This window comes from Moschus berezovskii, chromosome 17 (genome assembly GCF_049115385.1).
Source record: "Moschus berezovskii isolate FMDL1 chromosome 17, NW_MosBer_1.0, whole genome shotgun sequence".
Taxonomy (NCBI): domain Eukaryota; kingdom Metazoa; phylum Chordata; class Mammalia; order Artiodactyla; family Moschidae; genus Moschus; species Moschus berezovskii.
The window spans coordinates 39758435-39779417 of record NC_142476.1 but is presented as its reverse complement, the minus strand read 5'-3'; the positions used below and the strand labels follow the sequence as shown (position 1 = coordinate 39779417).

Below are 20983 nucleotides of genomic sequence, written 5' to 3'. Positions count from 1 at the left end.
AGATGAGACATCAGGGAGTTTGCATCCTCTCTCCCTCCCTCCGGTCTGTGAGGGCACAATGAGATATGAAGACACGATGAGAAGGCCACCATCTGCCAAGCAGGAAGAGAGTGCTCACCAAGGGCTGAATTGGCTGGCCCCTAAATCTTGAACTTCCCAGCCTCTAGAACCCTGAGGGATGAATGTTGGTTGTTTAAGACCCCTAGTCACTGGTATTATGTTTTAGCAGCCTGAGTCACTGAAACGACTACAAAAAAAATCTATTCTGATCATCTGGAAATATGAATTCCCTGGAGGAGGGACACAGCAAAGCAAATGATACCAAGGGTGTGGTGACTTGTTTCCCCCCTGACAATGGGGTTCCAGGATATAAGGCAGCACTCTGACAGGAGGCACCAGACTTTTCCAATAGGGCAGAATGCATCCATTTTGAATCCTACCACCTGGTAAGGTAAGTCCTATGCTGGAAGGTGGGGGTAAGGGTACTCAGCGAGGAGGAAGAAATCCAGGATTTGGAGGTGGGTGACTGAGTTTGAGTCCTACTCTGTAATGTCTTAGCTTTTTGGAGGTGGACACGCCTGTCAACCTTAGCCTCAGTTTCTCCATCTATGAAATGGGTTAATAACCCCCTGTCAAAGAACTGTTGAGAAAACTGAATGACACACAGAGGAAAAGGCCAACTCATCCACTAAGTGCTGTGAAGTAGTATTTATTGTTACAGTGTTAAAATTCACTCTTGGGAAGACATTCAGGGCCATGACCAGCAATTAAATGTCAGGAACATCATCCCAGTTCATGGACAACTTGTTTCCTTTGCAGCCAACAAACTCCTGGGGGTGTTAGGGCTCAGGAAATTCTTCTCATCAGCCAACTGCTGGGAAGGATGTTAGTGTCAGAAGATGGAATTTTGCACAGGACTTCTTTTTCTTGCCACTCAACTGCCAGGAGCCCACCGGAACCTCCAAGGGCAGAGCAGAAGTGATGGTGTCCAGAACATATGGGCTGTGATGGGAAGAGGGAGAGCAAGGCCTGGAACATCTTGCCAAATCATTCCATTCTGCTGGGCCCAGACCCGTTCAGTGACGTCAAGATGTGGGGCCACTGCTCTGAGGCCCCTCCATGCTGGCTGGGCTGTGGGGAGAGCCCTTCCCCTCAGCTTCATCTGGTCCAGGTAATCCTGTGGTGTCTCCCTGTCTCCAGCACCCTGGGGTCCAATGACTGCAGTGATGAGACAGATTTATGGGAGAAAAGCGCTGCTCAGCCAAGGACAAGGGAGCCTTTCAGAGGCGCACAGGGTTGGAAGGCTGAGCCTTCTTATGGCTCCAGCCCCCAGCTACTAGGAGGAATATGGGGTGTCTCTGCCTACCCTGGTTCTCCCCAACCTCTGGCAGCAGCTATCTCTTTGGAAAGGGCCAGCACCCATGGGCACAGGTGACATCACCTCTCAGAGAAGCACGTGCATATGGTTCCCAGGTCCAGATATCATGTCACCACCCTTTAAGGACCAAGACCATGACCCAGGCTGTTTGGACAGGATGTGGCCAGTCAATGTTCCATGGGTGGCCACACTGCCAGCCTTTGCTAACCAGCTACAAGAACCTCTCTGCCGAGTCCACATGCCCTGCTCTTCTTGCCTGCCCTTGTAGCAGAGTTGACATTTAGGATTTTTCCAACAGACAGAGCTTTCCTGATTTAACTGTGTGTGGAGCTTGTTCACTTATCAGCTAACCCGTCCTCATGTTGAAAAGTCTGTTCCAAATGCTCACCTGACTGTCAGGGACACAGAGAATTGGACAAGTGAGAATGTGAGCTTGGAGCATCAGTTGGACCAAAAGGTGCATTCGAGGTTGCCCACGTTGCCCCAGGCCTGCTAGCTGAATGCTGAGAATGTTCTGGGCAATGCCATTCCTTCCAGTGACCCCCCAGTTGTCCACTTGCCCATCTTGTCCCCAGTGGGATTGAATTGGGGAACAATGCATTGGTTTCATAGAACAGACCTGCATTCAGGCACCTCCCTGTCTGACACTCCTGCTCACCTTGTGAGAAAAACTGCCTTTCTGGTTTGCTGCTTCCTGAGAGGCAGATCCTGGCACCCCCAGTCACCCAGCCTGGATGCTGGCCTGGGAGTGGCCTGTGGCATCAGGTTTAGAGGGAGGTTTTACTCCCCTCTCTGGGCTGTGAACACTGCAGCCTCAAACCCCATGTGTGTGGCTGAATGTCATAAAGATAGTGGGTTTGGAGCCTCAGCAAAGCCAAGTCAGATTCCAGAGCCTCACTCCTTGGGCCCAGGAATCAGACATATGTCCCTAGGAGGTCAAAGGGGGCATCGCCTCTCTAAAAAGCTGTGCTTCTGTTAAGTTTAGGATATAATGGTCTTCGGCCTCAGGGAGGAGGGATTTTTAAGCTCATTGGGCCTAGGTTTGTGCTTTTCCCTTGAGGGGAAATCATTCATTGGATTGAAGAACAGGTGCTTTGATGGTTCTTAGAGGCTGACCCCTGCTTCCAATCCTGAAAATTCAAACATTTTATAGACTGGTGGTGCCAAAGGCCTCATTGGAAGTTGAGCATCGTGGTTCCAAATGAATCATGTGCTTTGATAACCAAAGTGTAAGTGGAACCCCAATACTGTCTGTCCATCCCTAATCATTTCTCAGTAATGAGGTCAATGAATTCAAGTCTGAACACAGGAATCAAACTGGTTTTCAAGGGCTGTGGGGTTTTCCTCTTTTGGGGGTCCAGTCCTATGGGGGCCCTAGAGAGCTTGCACATTAAACATGCCTTGCCCTCCTTGTGCACACTGCTCCAACCAAAACAGTTGGAGAGAACAAGTACAGTATCAATTCCGTGTTGTAAATGGGAAACGAGACACCCATCCCAGATCCCATAACTTCCCACCTGTCTCCTGAGAGGGTATAGAATGTTACAGGCGTTAGCAAGTGTTAGTCCTCACAACATCCCCAGGAGGGAACCAGAAGTGTTGTAGATGAAGATGCTGAGGCAGAGAGAGGTGAGGCCACTGGGAATAAGCCACACAGCAAAACAGCAGCAGAGTCAAGAAGGAGGCTGCGGGTCCTCTCCATCACCTTAGCAACTGGTGAGACTCAGCTCCGTAGGGCGCTGGTGGGCACACCTATGTGTCAGGCGACAAGGTCTGTTGGGTTAACAACGACAAGCATTCCCCTGCTCTACTATCACACTTGGGACAAGCTGTCACCGACCGAACTCAGTCATTCCCCATCTTGTTGACATGATGTCCTTCATCCAGATGATGGGGTAGCCACACTTCCTAGGAAGGCTGCTGCTCAGCCCACCTCTACAGGGACATCGCCCCGCTTCACCCAGTGGAGCCCCTCCCCAGGGGAGGGGCCAGGCAGCCCTTCAATACATCCAGGCTGACATGACACAAGGCTTTTAAGATTTGAATGACCTTCCTGTTTTGCATTCTCCCAAGGGAGATTCAATGACCCAAGTCAGAAGCTACATTCTCGGTCATGGAAGGCATGTATGTGGGAGCTGAGACCACCACCAGGCTGGCTGGAAGGGTCCACATGAGGATGGTGAGCCCCCAGCTTTGCAAGCTCCTGGCATTGTCACCACTGAGCTCTGTGTATCTTGCTAGAGTCCTACCTGCTCCTCTTGGGATGGTATCTTGGGGAACTCTGTGCTTCTTTACACCCAGGAGGCTTAGTTCAAGGCTCCCAGGATCACTTGGACTGCTCAGTAGCTGAGTCACTCAGTGGTTGAGCCTTGATAATGGAGGTACTGGGCACCCTGATTGGTCCTTTGGGCTAGTCTTCTTCCAGGGAGCAGGGAAGTCCTCAGTCCGCTCCAGGCCGGCAGGCTGGTGCCCCCTCATTCCGTGGGGATCCTATTCAAAGTCACGGCAGTCTGCTAAGATTTCTGGGGACCAGAGGAGCATCCTCAGGCCGAGATGACTATGTACAGTGGTGATGGTCCCAGGACGTCGTTCCTCCCTGGGCCTCTCCATGTTGGGTCTGGTGTAGCGTCTGCTCCTTACACGTTGGTGACCTCCAGGCTGTTATAGCTCTCCAGACGGCACTGCTCCGGCCTGCCCTGGGAGTCCTCATCTCCGCAATCTTCATTTTGAAGAGAGCCATAGTCATCATGGAAATCGGGGTCTTTGTTGCTGAAGCCCCTTCCTATCTTTCCCAGGGGCAGCTGAGAAGAGAGGAGGGAGAAGAAAGGACAGGAAGAAGAGAAAAAAGAATTGAATGTTCTTGGATCTGGGAAATGTGGAATCTCCAATTGCTGTGTGTCCTTGAGTAACTTACCTAACCACTCTGTTTTCTATGAGTAATAATACTCTGTTGCTCAGGGAGACTGAGAGGAGGATATTTGTGAGTTAACCTTATGCTGTGTCCCCGATCTGAAGGAACCAGTTGGTTGCCGAGAGTGAGGACAAGTATAGTCTTTCTGATTATCCATCAAAGTTTCTCTCTTCCTCCTCAGCAGGAAGAGAGGTGAGAATGTGCGGGTATGAGGTCTGACTGCATTCCCAGGTCAAGAAGAAATATTCTAGATGTGGCAGAAAAAGTTTGGTGACTCAGAAACTGGGGTTTGGATCCCTGCTCTGCCACTTCCCAGCTGTGTGACCTTAGACAAGTCACCCGCCTTCTCTAAGCTTCAGTTTTCTCAGCTACAAAATAGAACTAGTAATTCCTTTCTCTCAGAGTTTTTGCAAAGAATAGAAATCCCATCTGGGAAGCACACAGCAAGGTGTTGGCCATGCCATGTGTGGAAGCTCAGTCATGTCCAACTCCTTGCAACTGTAGCCCACCAGGATCCTCTGTCCATGGGCTTCTCCAGGCATGAATACTGGAGTGGGTTGCCATTTCCTCTCCCAGGGGATCTTCCTGACCCAGGGATCCAGCCTGTGTCTCCATCATTGATAGGCAGATTCTTTGTCACTGAGCCACATGGGAAGCCTCAGGGCACTGGCAGAGAGTAGCTATTGTTATCAGACGTGGTGGACCCACAATAAATATTTCTCTCTTATTTTGAACAGATGTCTATTGGAGTAGTTGTGACAGAGCTGTGTATTTATTTATTTGACTGCCTTTCTTTCCAGACCAGTGTTTCTTAACCTTTTTTTCCTTTGTTGTCCCCTTTAAAAAGATGACCTTTTACATATTTTTTCCCTAATCAAACCCCCACCATGAAATTTTCATAGCACAGGGCCTCTATGCACGTGTTTATGTGCCATGTGTATATCTGTGCTTTACACATAAAAAGAGTAAGACTTTCTGCATTGACTGCCTTGGGGGTAATAGGACCCCCAGGCGGGAATGGACATTCTAGACTGAAAGCATATTAATGGTGAGGATGGTCATTTATCCATGCTTATCACCCATGTCTGGGATGTACTTAGTACCCAAACCTGTCAGCTGAACGAATGGAAGAATCTTGAATCACCCACTTCTGCTGTCTGTGTCTACACAGCTCCGTTTAAGAATCTGTGTTATCTCTGAAGCCCAAATGCGCATGGTCTCATGCACCAGAGGTTCATCCGCTGCTCTTGGTCAGGCCACTGGAGTTCCAAATCTAAGGCAGTGGCCCTTAGAGTTTGGGGTGCATTGGAACCCTCTGGGCAGGCTGGCTTCATGCAGGTCCCTTTCGCCCCAGAGGCTCTAGTGTTGGGAGGCCCAGGTGGGTCCTGGAGTCTGCACGTTAAGCAGCGCCCAGGTGAGTCTTATACAGACAGGTGAGACCTGTACTTTGAGATACAGTGTCAAAAGCCCCACAAGGCTGAGTGTGTCTTAACTATCATGTGGGTCCCTGAAGGTGGCTTCCAGGGCCCTCCTCCCAGCTGTGCGTGTGACCTGGTCCATCAACACCGCTCCACATGGGAAGCTGGGAAAGGGTAACATGGGCCCAGACAACGCAAAGGCTGCGGGACCCCCAAGGAAACACATGGAGTGACCTACCCGGCCAGCCTTGTACTTGATCCCACCGCTGTTCTCCTCCTTCCCCGCCCGGGTGACGCTGGAGGCCCTCCCGGGGGGCGTTCCAAATCGCTCGGCTTCCCGGATGCCTGTGCAGCTGGGGAGACACCCGTTGCAAGTCAGTGTGGCCGAGGTGGGGGGCTGTCAGCTACCACAGCCCAGAGACACAGTCACTCAGTCACTCACTGGCCACATGTCCACAACTGTGGTTCACTTAGTACTTCCTCTGTGCCACCGATGTGCTAAGCTAAGCACTTCACAAACGTAATCCTCACAGCACACCTAGAGGTCCAGCTTCCATCTCTGCTGGAGAAAAGGGGCACAGAGAGGTTAAGCAATCTGCCCAGGATCACACAGCTTGGAGTGTGTGAGCAAATCTTGGGGTCTCAGAGACCCCAAAGTCTCTCTTCAGCCCCCAGGACCCTGCAAACCCTATCAGGAGAGGCAAGACATGATAGGAGAAGCCCTGCATTCCAGCTTGTTAGGTGTAGCTTGAGAAGCATCAGGAAAGTGTCCCCCACTTTGCATTTGAAATCTGTGTCCCCCATGACTTGTTGTCTCAAGTTAACCTCATCACCCCCTTCCCTGCATAAAAGCATCAAAGGCTTGTTAGACTAGGACTTGGTGAACTACAGCCAGTGGCCGAATGCAGCCAGCAGACTGATTTTGTAAATAAAGTTTTCCTGAAACCTAGTCCATTTCTTTGCACACTGTCTACAGCTGCTTTTTTGCTATCAAATCTGTTTTGACCCAGACCATATGGCTCCCGAGTGCTAACATCTTCACCGCCTGGCCTTTCATGGGAGAAGTTTGCTGAGCCCTGTGTTAGAATCTCAGGGCTAGTGTGTATGGGATACGGAGTTGGGGCAAAAAATCGGTTCAGAGCCAGGAGTTTGGAACTTAGTCCTCCCACCTGCCTTCCTTCTCTTTTAGATTATGGGTGAACCTCAGTGCCCCGGGGCTCCTGTCCTTTCTTTGCCTGCAGGGTTCTCCCCAGCTAGGGCAGAACCTTCCGCACCTCTCCTGCCAACCTTGCCAATCCCAAGACACTAAAGTCCAGTTATCTTCCTTGAAGCTTTGCTACTGCTACTGCTAAGTCACTTCAGTTGTGTCCGACTCTGTGCGATCCCATAGACGGCAGCCCACCAGGCTCCCCTGTCCCTGGGATTCTCCAGGCAAGAACACTGGAGTGGGTTGCCATTTCCTTCTCCAGTGCATGAAAGGGAAAAGGGAAAGTGAAGTCGCTCAGTCACGTCCGACTCTTAGCGACCCCATGGGCTGCAGCCTACTAGACTTCTCCGTCCATGGGCTTTTCCAGGCAGGAGTACTGGAGTGGGTTGCCAGTGCCTTCTCCCTCCTTGAAGCTTTAGCTGCATTGAAGTCCTGGCTTTCCTCTTTACTGGCTGTGTGACCTTGAGCTCATCACTTTGTCTCTCAAAAGCTGGGTTTCTCTAGCTGCCAGGTGGAGAAGGTATTAGAGCTGACTTCATCAAGTGATTGCGAAGGTTAGTTAAAAAGTACTTTGGAGCTGAGCTGAGCATCTAGTGAATGGCTACAATGATAATAATTCAGATTAACAGTTATAACTTTAATGACAGAGGAATTGGCTCTGGCTGATGGGTGGTCAGGAATTGGCTTTGCAGGAGCGGTGAGGCTTGGCTTGGGCCCCCACGGAAGTTGACACATGAAGAGAAATGAACCTTCTAACACCTGCCTCAGAGATGCTTTGCTTCTTGTGGGGTAACTTCTGGTGAGAAAGTTCAGGACAGGGGAGGGTGCTGTGCAGGGACCCACACTGGCTGCTGGATGGCAGATGAAGCTGAGTTCTCAGGTCCCCAGGTGCCAGGGCACCCCAGCACAGGGAGGTTCTGGCTCTGTGGTGGGTCAGAGACCGACATGTTCACTGATACTCACCCTCTCTCCTCCCATTGGGGATGGAATGCCCTGGGTCTAACAGGGAAGCTGTTCGAACTTCAGAAGCCATGACAATCTAAACTCACGCAGCCAACTCCGTTTGTTGTCTGGTGAGAAGGACATTAACCCCCCATTCCCAATTTACAGAATATTAGTCATTCCATGAGCTTGGGAGAACTCCAGAGCCCCTACTTTGGTTTTCACTGAAAAAGAGATGGGAGTTCAGAGGGGATGTGTGTCTCATCCAAGGATATACAAGACACACGGTGGCAGGGATGGAACTTGAATTTGAACCTCTAGGAACAAGATCTAGACCTTTTTTTTCTTCCCACCTTGGGGGTCAGTGTAAGACTGTGGGCTCCACATCAGTGGCCTGGCCCCACCCCCTTAGCAGTCATGTCCCCTGAGCTGTGAAGTGGGGTTAATAACAACATTTCTCTTATAAGGTCACTGGAGGATTAAATGAGAGGACACATATAAAATGCTGAGAAGGGACTGCATGTCATGAGTAATTGCGGTGACCAACACAGGCTTTGAGGGGTACAGACCTGACTTGAATCCCCGCTCAAGGCACTACACATCCCCTAGCTGTGCCCTTGTGTGAGTTGATTCCCTTGCTGGGTCTCAGTTTCCTCATCTGTATAGTGGAGCCTAGTCCTCAGTTCTGGTCTTAATAGACCATCCCCTGTGCAGAAAGTGGCGTCTTTGTGATGTAGACAAAGGAGCATGGGGCAGCTGCTGCCCCCACTATGCTAAAACACCTTTCCTCTTGCTTTTCCACAGTGGCTAAGACCCTAAACTGTTCCTCCTGCAGATTAAAACACAGATGCTGCAGGGACTAGGTCAAGTGCAAGGCTACGGCCCTTGGAGGCTTGAAATGGCTTGAGTATTCCTAGTCTTTTCATCCGGAGAAGGCAATGGCAAGCCACTCCAGTACTCTTGCCTAGAAAATCCCATGAATGGAGGAGCCTGGTAGGCTACAGTCTGTGGGGTCGCTAAGGGTCGGACACGACTGAGCGACTTCACTTTCACTTTTCACTTTCCACTTTCACACATTGGAGAAGGAAATGGCAACCCACTCCAGTGTTCTTGCCTGGAGAATCCCAGGGACAGGGGAGCCTGGTGGACTTCTGTCTATGGGGTCACACAGAGTCGGACACGACTGAAGTGACTTAGCAGCAGCAGCAGCAGCAGTCTCTTCGTCAAACCTTGAGGGAGTGGAATGCTGGAAGGATACGTTTTAATGAGGAAAGTTTCTGGAAGACAGAGAATCTCTGTGCAATTTCTTGAGTCAACACAGATGGCGTCCAGGGCACTGAAAAGGCATCCCGTGCAGGTAGGAGGTGGCGGGGTAAGAATTGGACTCTGCCAGCTGGGCGGCCTGAGAGCTGAGTCTCACCCAATTAAATGAGGGTTTACGAGGCCTATGAGGTGCAAGATGCTTTGGTGCAGACGAGTGAAGTAGGGGAGAACAGAGTCTTAATTGGTCGCCTACTGTGTGCTGGGCATGATGCCAGGTCCTTCCTGTGTGATAGCTCCTTGAACTCACCCCAGGGTTCAGAAGGAGTGACTGTTCCCCTTTCAAGATGAAGGAACCGAAAAACCTCAGATGATGGAGGAGGAGCCAGAATTCAGCCCCCAAAGGCCCTGCCATGCCCTCTCCTTACAGGGGACCATGACTGCAGGCACTGACCTCCCCAGGGCCTGGGCTCACAGTTCCACGATCACCTGGGGTGGGGTGGGGCAGAGTATTAAAAACACCACCTTCCCGTGGCTGCCCCCAAATCTCAGTGTGCCCCCTCCCACTCTAGCTCTGGTGATCTGCCAGGTGGCCCAGGACTATTCCCCTTTGCCTGCTGCTGGGATCTCTCAGACCAGGGCCACATGCCAGCCCCAGAGGTAGAGCTGTGACAAGGCCTCTTACTCTCTGTGCTTGGGAGTTGCGTCTGTCTGAGTTCATAATGAGATCACTCTCCGCGGAAACGCTAATGAGAAAACTGGAGCGAAGTGACAGAAAGCAGAGCCCCACGAAACTAACTGAAGAGGAAACCGCTTCACTGAGACACTCTAGCGCTCCTGGGAGGTCAGGGCATGTGACCTGTCAGTTATCGTGGGGCATCTCTGCTTCAGGCACTGCGTTCACTCGCCAGCCACACTCAGGGATGGAGGCTCAATATAGCAGATCCACTTCACTAGACACGACACAGTAAAGCGACTATCTCTTCAGTCGCTTAGTCATGTCTGACTCTTTGCGACCCCATGGACTACAGCACGCCAGGCCTCCCTGTCCATCACCACCTCCAGGAGCTTGCTCAAACTCATGTCCATTGAGTCAGTGATGCCACTCAACTATCTCATCCTCTGTTGTCCCCTTCTCTTTCTGCCTTCAATCTTTCCCAGTATCAGGATCTCTTCCAATGAATTGGCTCTTTGCCTCAGGTGGCCAAAGTATTGGAGCTTCAGCTTCAGCATCAGTCCTTCCAATGAATATTTAGGACTGATTTCCTTTAGGATTGACTAGTTCGATTTCCTTGCAGTCCAAGGGACGCTCAAGAGTCTTCTCCAACACCACAGTTCAAAAGCATCAGTTCTTCGGTGCTCAGTCTTCTTTGTGGTCCAACTCTCACATCCATATATGACCACTGGAAAAACCATAGCCTTGACTAGAGGGAACTTCGTTGGCAAAGTAATGTCTCTGCTTTTTAATGTGCTATCTAGGTTGTTCATAGCTTTTCTTTCAAGGAGCAAGCATCTTTTAATTACATGGCTGCAGTCACCATCTGCAAGTGGTTTTGGAACCCAAGAAAATAAAGTCCCAGTTTAAAAAATGGGGGGAAAGAAAGGAAATACCCAATAATCAGAAAGAGACTTATTAACCCAGAATTTCTGGATCTAGCTATTCCCCCTTGAATGTACCCAATTCCTGAGCCACTAGTAAACTTTTGTTTCAACTGAAGACTGATCTAAAAAAAAAAAATTCCCTGGGAGGGCCCGGGGCAACGCAACCACTGCCCGACAGGTCCTCTGTTGTTCTGACCACTCTTCCTACTCTTAGGGAAGCAGCAAGTGTGGTGCTTTGAATTCCATCTCCTCGGTTTTTATCAGCTAACGGCCCCAGGCAAGATGTGTAACCTTGCTACAGTAACTCAGTTTCCTCATCTGTGAAATGGGGCTCATGCACCCACCTCCAGAAGGTGGCGACAACGTGCTAGGTTCTGAGTGTGGCCCATGGCAGAGCTCAGCAAACGGTTATGGTAGTCTGATAACCTCACCGTATAACTGCATCTGGAGGGGGAAGGAGGGGAGAAGGGAGGGAGATGCTGGCTGACTCTTGCATCCTTGGACATACAAAGGCACACTTTTTGGGGCCATGGGTCATAAGACCACAGGATGGGAAGGGGTATTTACAAGAGAGATGCAAAGCTTGTCCGAGGCCTAAAACTTCAGAGGCCTAAAGGCCACTCTTCTCAGGCCCAATATTCAGAATCTGAATGAACTACAGGCTGAATCCCCCTTGGCTCTGACCTTGTGTTAGTGACAGAATATGCCATCCTTCAGGCAAGTGCTGGAGATGGTCATGCATTTTCATCAAGGCTTTTCTTCTGGCTCCTGTGATGCTCCAGTGAATGCCTTTGGAATAGCATCGCTACCTCCTACCTCCTTTTGGTCCACTGGTTTATTTCTCTTTTAAAATAAATTTCTCTGTTTCTTTAACTTAAGCACAGTACTATGACAGAGTTGGTAGTGAACCAGTGTTCACCAAGAGAAATAAGAAGTCAGTGCGTGTCAAAGCAGACAGCACGAGATGACGTGAGAAACTGCCCTGCCTTGATCCCTTTGGTTATATGGTTGTCACGGCAATGAGAGGAGGCTGGAGAAGATGATGTCATATCAGTTCAGTTCAGTTCAGTCGCTCAGTCGTGTCCAACTCTTTGCGACCCTATGAATCACAGCACGCCAGGCCTCCCTGTCCATCACCAGATCCCGGAGTTCACTCAAACTCATGTCCATCAGGTCGGTGATGCCATCCAGCCATCTCATTCTCTGTCGTCCCCGTCTCCTCCTGCCCCCAATCCTTCCCAGCATCAGAGTCTTTTCCAGTGAGTCAGCTCATCGCATGAGGTGGCCAAAGTATTGGAGTTTCAGCTTTAGCATCAGTCCTTCCAGTGAACACCCAGGATTGATCTCCTTTAGAATGGACTGGTTGGATCTCCTTGCAGTCCAAGGGACTCTCAAGAGTCTTCTCCAGCACCACAGTTCAAAAGCATCAATTCTTCAGCTTTCTTCACAGTCCAACTCTCACATCCATACATGACCACTGGAAAAACCATAGCCTTGACTAGACAGACCTTTATTGGCAAAGTAATGTCTCTGCTTTTTAATATACTATCTAGGTTGGTCATAACTTTCCTTCCAAGGAGTAAGGGAACCTATAAACTCCAGGTAAATGTGCCTTTCTAGGAGGAGGATTGGGTGCTAATACTTCCTGTCTCCCTGGTCATGGGACGTTAACACATGGTGACTATAATCTCCCTAGATGCTTTGGGCTGACTACCCTCCTGTGCCTACAGGCATCACATTGACAGGGTGATGTGGGGTCACAGATGTGATCAGGGGTCACATCTCCCGGGGAGCAGAATCGGGCAATCATTAGCCCCTCTCCAGGCTTCCTAGTGTGGTGGAGGGTCAGAGGTTGATAGATTACAGCATTGCCACGGACTCCTTTCTAGTCACGAGCAGGTCACAGCACCTCTCTGAAGCCTGTTTCCCTATTCATCAAAGAGGCTATGATTCCTTCTCACTCAGCTTTCTTTGTGAGGAGTAGAAGCGAGTGAAACAAGGGATGTGACAGCACTTTATTGAAGATGACATATGATATTAATGTGAAGGGTTGTCGTGGTGACCATCACCCTGGTCCACCCAGCCTGGGATTCAGCTGGGATGGAGTCCTGGGTTGGTCTGTAATCCTATTGCAATGGTTCAGGATGTTTTCTCAAACTGGAATCTTTCCATCCAATCTGATCATTCTGGGAGGACTCACCCCAAAAGACCAGCACCACCTGCCCTGCCCTTTCTCTGGAAAGCTGCCCTGCCTTCTCTCAGCAACAGAGAAGGAAAAGGAGCAAGAAGGCAGAAGGCAGGATGAGATGCTGAGACCATGAAAGACATGTCCTAGGCAAAACCCATAGATCCTGGTTAATATAAACCCATCAGACCTTCCAAATGTCTCACCACCTGCCTGGGGACCACTATTTCCCTGGTGTTTGGTTTAGCTGGGGACTCTTATACGAACAGAAGTGGGCTCTAAAATTCCTTAGAAATTCATGGAGTTTGTCTCCCCCCAGCCAACTGCAAGTTTGCTCCCCTGGCCCATGGCAAGGTCTCAGCAAAGGGCCGCAAGGTTCCAAAATCCCACATGAAGACTTTGAGTTGTCAGCCATGATGTTGACTCATGGAGAGAAGAAGCACCAAGGAAAGAGGTCATAACAGGGAGACCAGCTTGAGGTCTGGTTCTTCTAGTTCCCTGCCTGAGCAGCCTCAGATTCCTTAGAGGTAAAATGAGGAGCCTAAACTGAGTCAGTTTCCCTCTTCTTCATCCTGATATCTGCCTTCATCTAGTTCTTGAAGGAGATGCTGACCTCCCAACAACGTAAGAACCTACCCTATCTGTGCCCCACCCCCAGAAACTCCACTAGTGTTCACCCACTAATCTTAGATACCTCCTGGGAGGGGGGTCAAGGGTTTAAGTATCACATGAATGCTAATGAATTAGTCACATGGCTAACGTTTAGCTAGACCTACCCCTCCAGGGCTCAGAATATCTTAAGCTTGTTACAGATCACAAGGCTCCAGAAGGAAGGTAGAGGAAAGTGGAAAATTCTGAGGAGAAAAACCTTTTTCCTGACCTATTATTGATTCATGGCTCATGGAATAGGGTGAAGATGAAAGTCGTTCAGTTGTGTCCAACTCTTTGCAACCCTATGGACAATATAGTCCATGGAATTCTCCAGGCCAGAATTCTGGAGTGGGTAGCCTTTCCCTTCTCCAGGGGATCTTCCCAACCCAGGAATTGAACCCAGGTCTTCCGCATTGCAGGAGGATTCTTTACCAGCTGAGGATAGGGTGCTTGGGCTCGATAAAGGACAGAAATGGTATGGACCTAACAGAAGCAGAAGATATTAAGAAGAGGTGGCAGGAATACACAGAAGAACTGTACAAAAAAGATCTTCACGACCAAGATAGTCACGATAACGTGATCACTGACCTAGAGCCAGACATCTTGGAATGTGAAGTCAAGTGGGCCTTAGAAAGCATCACTACTAACAAAGCTAGTGGAGGTGATGGGATTCCAGTTGAGCTATTTCAAGTCTTGAAAGATGATGCTGTGAAAGTGCTGCACTTAATATGCCAGCAGATTTGGAAAACTCAGCAGTGGCCACAGGACTGGAAGAGGTCAGTTTTCATTCCAATCCCAAAGAAAGGCAATGCCAAAGAATGCTCAAACTACCGCACAATTGCACTCATCTCACACACTAGTAAAGTCATGCTCAAAATTCTCCAAGCCAGGCTTCAGCAGTATGTAAACCGTGAACTCCCAGATGTTCAAGCAGGTTTTAGAAAAGGCAGAGGCACCAGAGATCAAATTGCCAACATCCGCTGGATCATGGAGAAAGCGAGAGAGTTCCAGAAAAACATCTATTTCTGCTTCATTGACTATGCCAAAGCCTTTGACTGTGTGGATCACAATAAACTGTGGAATATTCTGAAAGAGATGGGAATCCCAGACCAACTGACTTGCCTCTTGAGAAACCTGTATGCAGGTCAGGAAGCAACAGTTAGAACTAGACATGGAACAACAGACTGGTTCCAAATAGGAAAAGGTGTACGTCAAGGTTGTATATTGTCACCTTGCTTATTTAACTTATATGCAGAGTACATCATGAGGAACGCTGGGCTGGAAGAAGCACAAGCTGGAATCAAGATTGCTGGGAGAAATATCAATAACCTCAGATATGCAGATGACACTACCCTTATGGCAGAAAGTGAAGAGGAACTCAAAAGCCTCTTGATGAAAGTGAAAGAGGAGTGTGAAAAGGTTGGCTTGAAACTCAACATTCAGAAAACAAAGATCATGGCATCTGGTCCCATCACTTCATGGGCAATAGATGGAAAAACAGTGGAAACAGTGTCAGACTTTATTTTGGGGGGCTCTAAAATCACTGCAGATGCTGATTGCAGCCATGAAATTAAAAGATGCTTGCTCCCTGGAAGGAAAGTTATGACCAACCTTGATAGTATATTAAAAAGCAGAGACATTACTTTGCCAACCAAGGTCCGTCTAGTCAAGGCAATGGTTTTTCCCGTGGTCATGTATGGATGTGAGAGTTGGACTGTGAAGAAAGCTGATCGCCGAAGAATCTATGCTTTTGAACTGTGGTGCTGGAGAAGACTCTTGAGAGTCCCTTATACTGCAAGGAGATCCAACCAGTCCATTCTAAAGGAGATCAATCCTGGATGTTCATTGGAGGGACTGATACTAAAGCTGAAACTGCAATACTTTGGCCACCTCATGCGACGAGTTGACTCACTGGAAAAGACTCTGATGCTGGGAAAGGTTGGGGGTGGGAGGAGAAGGGGACGACGGAGAATGAGATGGCTGGATGGCATCACCGACTCTGTGGACATGAGTTTGAGTGTACTCCGTGAGTTGGTGATGGACAGGGGGGCCTGGCGTGCTGTGATTCATGGGGTCGCAGAGAGTCAGACACGACTGAGCGACTGAACTGAACTGAACTGAAGCATGCTTAAAATGCTGAAAATGTAGATTCCCGGGCTCTGCCAGCAGATACTGGTCCTGCAGGTCTGAGTCAGGGATGCGGGAATCTGCATTTCACAAGAGCACTGATGATTCTGCTTGCAGGGTCTATGGGAACTGCTTGGGTATGCGCCTGCTGTTGGGGAAGGGCAGCCAGGGCACCTGGACCTTGTGACAGATGCCTAATTTTGTTCTGGCTGCATAACATGGGGTGTGACTTGGTTGCTCTCTGAGGCCCCATGTAGTTTGGGGATTGAATACTCAGGCCTGATGGTTTGAATGGGGTGTGACTTGGCTGCTCTCTGAGGCCCCATGTAGTTTGGGGATTGAATACTCAGGCCTCGGTTTGAATCTGGTGTACTAAGTTGCTTCAGTCACGTCCAGCACTTTGTGACCCCATGGACAGTAGTCTGCCAGGCTGCTCTGTCCATGGGATTCAGGCAAGAATTCTGAAATGGGTTGTCATTTCCTTCTCCAGGGGATGTTCCTGCTCCAGGGATTGACCCTGTGTCTCCTGCACTGGCAGGAGGGTTCTTTACCACTAGTACCACCTGGGAAGCCCTCAAATCTGGCATCTGTTAACAAAACAAACTAACCTTAGCCAGACTGACTAAGAGTTAAGTGATGACTCAAATTACTAGAACCAGGAATGAGAGAGAGGATGCATGCATACTAAGTCGCTTCAGTCATGTTTGACTCTGTGTGACCCTATGGACTATAGCCTGCCAGGCTCCTCTGTCCACAGGATTCTCCAGGAAAGAATGCTAGAGTGGGTTGCCATGCCTTCATCCAGGGGATCTTCCTGACCCAGGGATGGAACCCATGTCTCTTACGTCTCCTGCATTGGTAGATGGGTTCTTTACCACTAGTGCCGCCTGAGAAGCCTGAAAGAGGGGATAACTTTACATAAATAAGAGGGATTACAAGAAAATGATCATATGATCAACTGTATACACTAACAAATTAGCTAACCTCAATGAAACAAATTCAGAAAGATATAAACAATACATACTACTATACAAAATAGATAACTAACAAGGACCTACTTTATAGCACAGGGAACTATACTCAATACTTTGTAATAATCTAAAAGGGAAAAGAATCTAAAAAGGAATACTTATATATATATATGAATCACTGTGGTGTACACCTGAAACTAATATACAATATTGTAAATCAACTGTATTTCAATTAAAAAAATTTTTTTAGATCCTATAAAAAAAGATATAAACTACCAAAACTGACTCCAGAAGAAACAGAAAATCTAAACAGATCTACAATGAGTAAAGAGATTGGATTAGTAATAATTAAAAAAAAAAAAAACTTACCACAAAGAAAAGCCTAGGATCAGATGGCTTTATTGACGAGTTTTACCAAATGTTTAAAGAACAATGAATACCAATACTTTATAAACTCTTCCAAAACACAGAGGAGGAGGGAAAACTTTCCAACTCATTCTATGAGGCCAGTATCACTCTGATACCAAAACTAGACAAAAATATCACAAGGAAATTACAGATCAATATTCCTTGTAAATATGAATACAAAATTCTTCCTCAAAATACTAGCAAAACTAATCCAGCAACATATAAAAAGATTATACACCATGACCACCACGACCAATTGGGATTTATCCTTGGAATGCAGTGTTGATTCAATGCCTGAACATCAATCAACATGATATACCATACTAATAGAATAAAGGACAAATCTGGGCTCTGCCACTTACTAGTTGTTTGACCTTAGGAAAGTACCTTGGGCCCTTTAAACAAGTTTCTCCAACTATAAAAGAGAGACTGTGAAACTGATTGCTTAGTACTGTTATGAGGATGTAACTGCACACAGCATGTGCTCAATAAATGGTCATCTAACCCTAAGCACATCATCGTAAGGAGAGAGACCACTGGGAGGGGCCTAGTTTACCTACTCAGGTGTTTATTCCCTGATCACTTTTCAGATGAAGAGACTGGGGTAGAAGGGCTGACATGGTCTGCTCACCTGGATGGTAAACACCACTAACACGCCTAGCCCTGTCTCCAAACCTTTGTCCCCATGTCAGTCCTACCTGGAATGACCATGGAAACCTCAGGCCAGTGCAAATCCTCCTCAGCTCAAACCCCACAGTCACATGGCCTGCCTCATACATGCTGACCTTTCTCCCTTCTCTAAATGCCCAGTTTGTTTGCGTGTGTGAGTATGTGTGAGCAATCGGTTGTGTCTGACTCTTTGTGACCCCATGTATTGTAGCCCACCAGGTTTCTCTGTCCATGAAATTTTCCAAGCAAGAATTTTCCACTGGAGTGGCTTGCCATTTCCTACCCAGGGATCCATCCCTGGGTCTCTTGCCTCTCCTGCACTGGCAGGCTGATTCTTCATCCCTAGAGCCACCTGGGAAGCACCACACACTATTCAAAAGCTGACTCCTCCTTTACCTCTTTCTAGTCTATGACACTGAGGCTAAAGCACTTCACTTCTCTGAGCCTGGATCCGTAAAAGGAGAACGCTGTGTCACAAAGGAACAAGAGGGACCCAGGAAGGTTGCGGCCGGGACCAACCGGAAGTCAGAACCATCTGCTGCCAAAGCCGGAAGCTGCTACCGGCAGCCTACACTCACTTGGCCGGTTGGAAGATGGCGCTCATCTCCTCCGCCAGGTGCCTCCGGAGTATGTGCTTCCCGCTGGGGATGCCCAGGGCAGTGGCCATGGCCTCAGCGTTGAACGTGGGTTCCAGCACCAGCACGGCGCCATGGACGCCACTGTTGGTCAGGTTGTCTGCGTACTCCTGAGGGCAAGGCACGAGGCTGGTGAGCCTGGGGGACCACCCTGCTGGCCTGAGGGCGGGGATACCCCGGGGGAACATGTCCTCAAGAGCAAGGGCTTGACCCTGCCCCCCGGGGACTAGTGTATTTAATCCTAAGGGGGAACCCCACCCTCACTCTTTTTAGGGCCCTTAGAATAGCGACTGGGCTGTTTTGTCACTGATAGACCCCAGACCTAGGCAGGCGGCCCATAAATGCTTGCTGAGGGAGAAGATGGCTGTGGATTCAACCCCTCATTGACGTCAGAGAGCGAGGATGGCTCAGCATCCGCACCCTCACTATGGGATGGGAAGGGGTGGGCAGGGGAAGTAGTTCTGGCCTCTTGAGTGACAGAAGGCAGGCTCTTCTTGCCAGCCTGGGAAATGATACCCAGCCCACACAAAGATGGATACTGAATTTGTACACAGACTGGCATAGGATTTGCATATGCCCAAGAGTCACCACCCCCCATGCCCGCCATCACCCCTCACCTTCAAGTCAATGTCTCGCACCCACTTGAGCACTCGCTGGTTGGTCCAGACCACCGGGTCTATGTTCTGTGTCTCGCAGCGGGCCCGGCGCTCCTGGAGAGCCTGTCGGGAGGGAGAGTGGGTCAGCTGGGGGTCCAAGGGGGCATGCCGAGATCACACAGGGAGTGAGGGTCTGTGGTGCTGGCAGGGACCTCAGCATGCTGATGTGAGGGGTTCTGGCCAGATCATCCACGGCTGCTCTAGCCATGTCAGTCCTTTCCTTCTGGGAAATGGGGAGAAGCCTGCTTCCAGGGATGGAGGAGCCTAGAGGCAGAGCCACCTGCATGCAGAGTGCGGGGCCAGGTGGGACCCACGGCAGCTGCCTAATTTGTGTAGCCCAGCCCCCACCTGCCTAGTTTGTATAGCCCACCCCTGCTCACCTGACCTGAGTAGGGGCTCAGTGCATGTCTCTTGAGGGATGCCCCAAATGAGGCTGCCTATTTCCACACTTCACCGTCATGTTCTTCCCACACATCACCTCCTGTACTAGACTGGGGCTCACAGGGGGCCAGGGCCTGTGTCCTCATCACTTCCTGTGCCCAGGGCTCTGGCTTGGGTGTTTGAGAAGGCCAAAAGCTCCCTCTTCTGTCCCTCTCCCCCTGACCCTGAACTACCTGTGCTCTGTCAGTGCTCTGAGAAGAGTAAGCCATTTGCACTCAGCCCCAGAAGCCCAGGGCCCCGCCCGAGGGGGAGTAACTGGGGAGATGTACTAGGTTTGGGGGAAGCTGAAGTAGACACCCTGTGCTCTCTGGCTTGGCAGCGATCAGAACAAGGGGCACTCAGAGTATAAACTCCACAGTGTGCCCCACAGTCCTCTGGTTACCTGGCAGCATCCCTATTCACTCCTCCACCTCAAACCCAGCTCAGAAACACACAGGAGTCTCAGTTCTGCTGCCACAGCCCAGATCTATCTTCTGGGTCTTAGTCTATGCTGTTCCCTTGCTAGATTGCTTTTCCCCTCATACCTTCTATTGACTGTTACCCGGAATTCCTCCCTTCAGGTCTCAGTTTAGCTGTCACTATCACTGGAAAGGCTTCTCTTGTCCCTCTAAAAGCTTTTCCTTTGGATTTTCATAAAACCCTGGGCTTCCCTCATTGGGACAACCTTCCATGATGTTGTGGCCATAAGCTTCTTCATGGTTGCCCCTGATATGCAGTGAGTTCCTGGAGAATGAGTGTTTCCCTTTCCCCCTGAATTGAGCACAGGGTCTGGTCCATCCCTAATAAGCAGTTGTTGAAAGGAGGGAGGGGGAAAGAAAGGGATGGATGCGTGGATGGGTGGAAAGGTGGATGGATGGATGGAGAGATGCATGGATGGGCAGATGGTTGGATGGACAGACCGCGGATTCCAGAAGGGAAAGCAGGGCTGCAGAAGGTGCCCTGCATCCTGGTTCTCACCTCCCTGCTGAAGTTCACTTGGTACAGCAGCTCGATCCCCAGCAGGATGCTGACCTGGTGGAACTTCTTGGACACATTCAGGTGCTTCTCCAGGTCCCGCTTCATCAGGGAGTTCAGCATCCGCCCGTCAACCAGGTGGTTTTGGAAGGCCTGGGAGTACTGGGACAGGCCGATGTCGTTGAGCCAGGCCTTGGCCACCCAGTGATGGTCCAGGTCAGCGGCTTTGGACAGGCTGGTAAGGAGAGACACAGCCGGAGAGAGGGATGGGTGGGGAAAGGTGGCAGAAGCAGAGAGACAGGGAGAAATGGGCAGAGATGACCAGAGAGAGAAGCAAAATAACGGGGTGAGGGGGCCAGGGAAGTCACAGAGATGGATAGGAACGGTGGTGGAGCGGAGAGACAGAAGACAGGGCAGCAAGGGGGAGAGGAGGAGCCGGAGAGACGGGGAGAGGGACAGAGACACAGAGGGGAGAGGCGGACAGGGAGGCAGAGACAGGGGGAGAGCGAGAAGCAGGGCGAGCCCCAGAGAATAATAAAGAATCAACAGACAGAGGGCACAGGCAGAG

The 20983-nt window shown here is 49.7% G+C and overlaps 1 protein-coding gene and 1 long non-coding RNA gene across 5 annotated transcripts in view; one reads left to right on the top strand and one right to left on the bottom strand.

Annotated features, from left to right (window-relative positions):
* Positions 1-20983, top strand: part of LOC129551372 (uncharacterized) — a 76477-nt gene that overhangs the window by 42882 nt on the left and 12612 nt on the right. Inside the window, exon 4 of one of the 2 annotated variants that reach the window (XR_008685062.2) lies at positions 18136-18496. The exons of the other annotated variant lie outside the window; for it this stretch is intronic. This is a non-coding gene — a long non-coding RNA (uncharacterized LOC129551372). The remainder of the gene's footprint in view (positions 1-18135; positions 18497-20983) is intronic. 2 annotated transcript variants of the gene reach the window in all.
* KAZN (kazrin, periplakin interacting protein) overlaps positions 3853-20983 on the bottom strand; it is a 1099220-nt gene continuing 1082089 nt past the window's right edge. For 2 of the 3 annotated variants that reach the window (XM_088845337.1, XM_055419255.2), the window contains 5 exons: positions 20419-20650; positions 18982-19083; positions 18308-18474; positions 5946-6060; positions 3853-4179 (listed from right to left, as the gene is read on the bottom strand). In XM_088845337.1, the coding sequence (XP_088701463.1) occupies positions 4015-4179; positions 5946-6060; positions 18308-18474; positions 18982-19083; positions 20419-20650 (781 nt within the window). In that variant the 3' untranslated portion in view covers positions 3853-4014. The remainder of the gene's footprint in view (positions 4180-5945; positions 6061-18307; positions 18475-18981; positions 19084-20418; positions 20651-20983) is intronic. The other variant, XM_055419253.2, reaches the window with a different exon arrangement.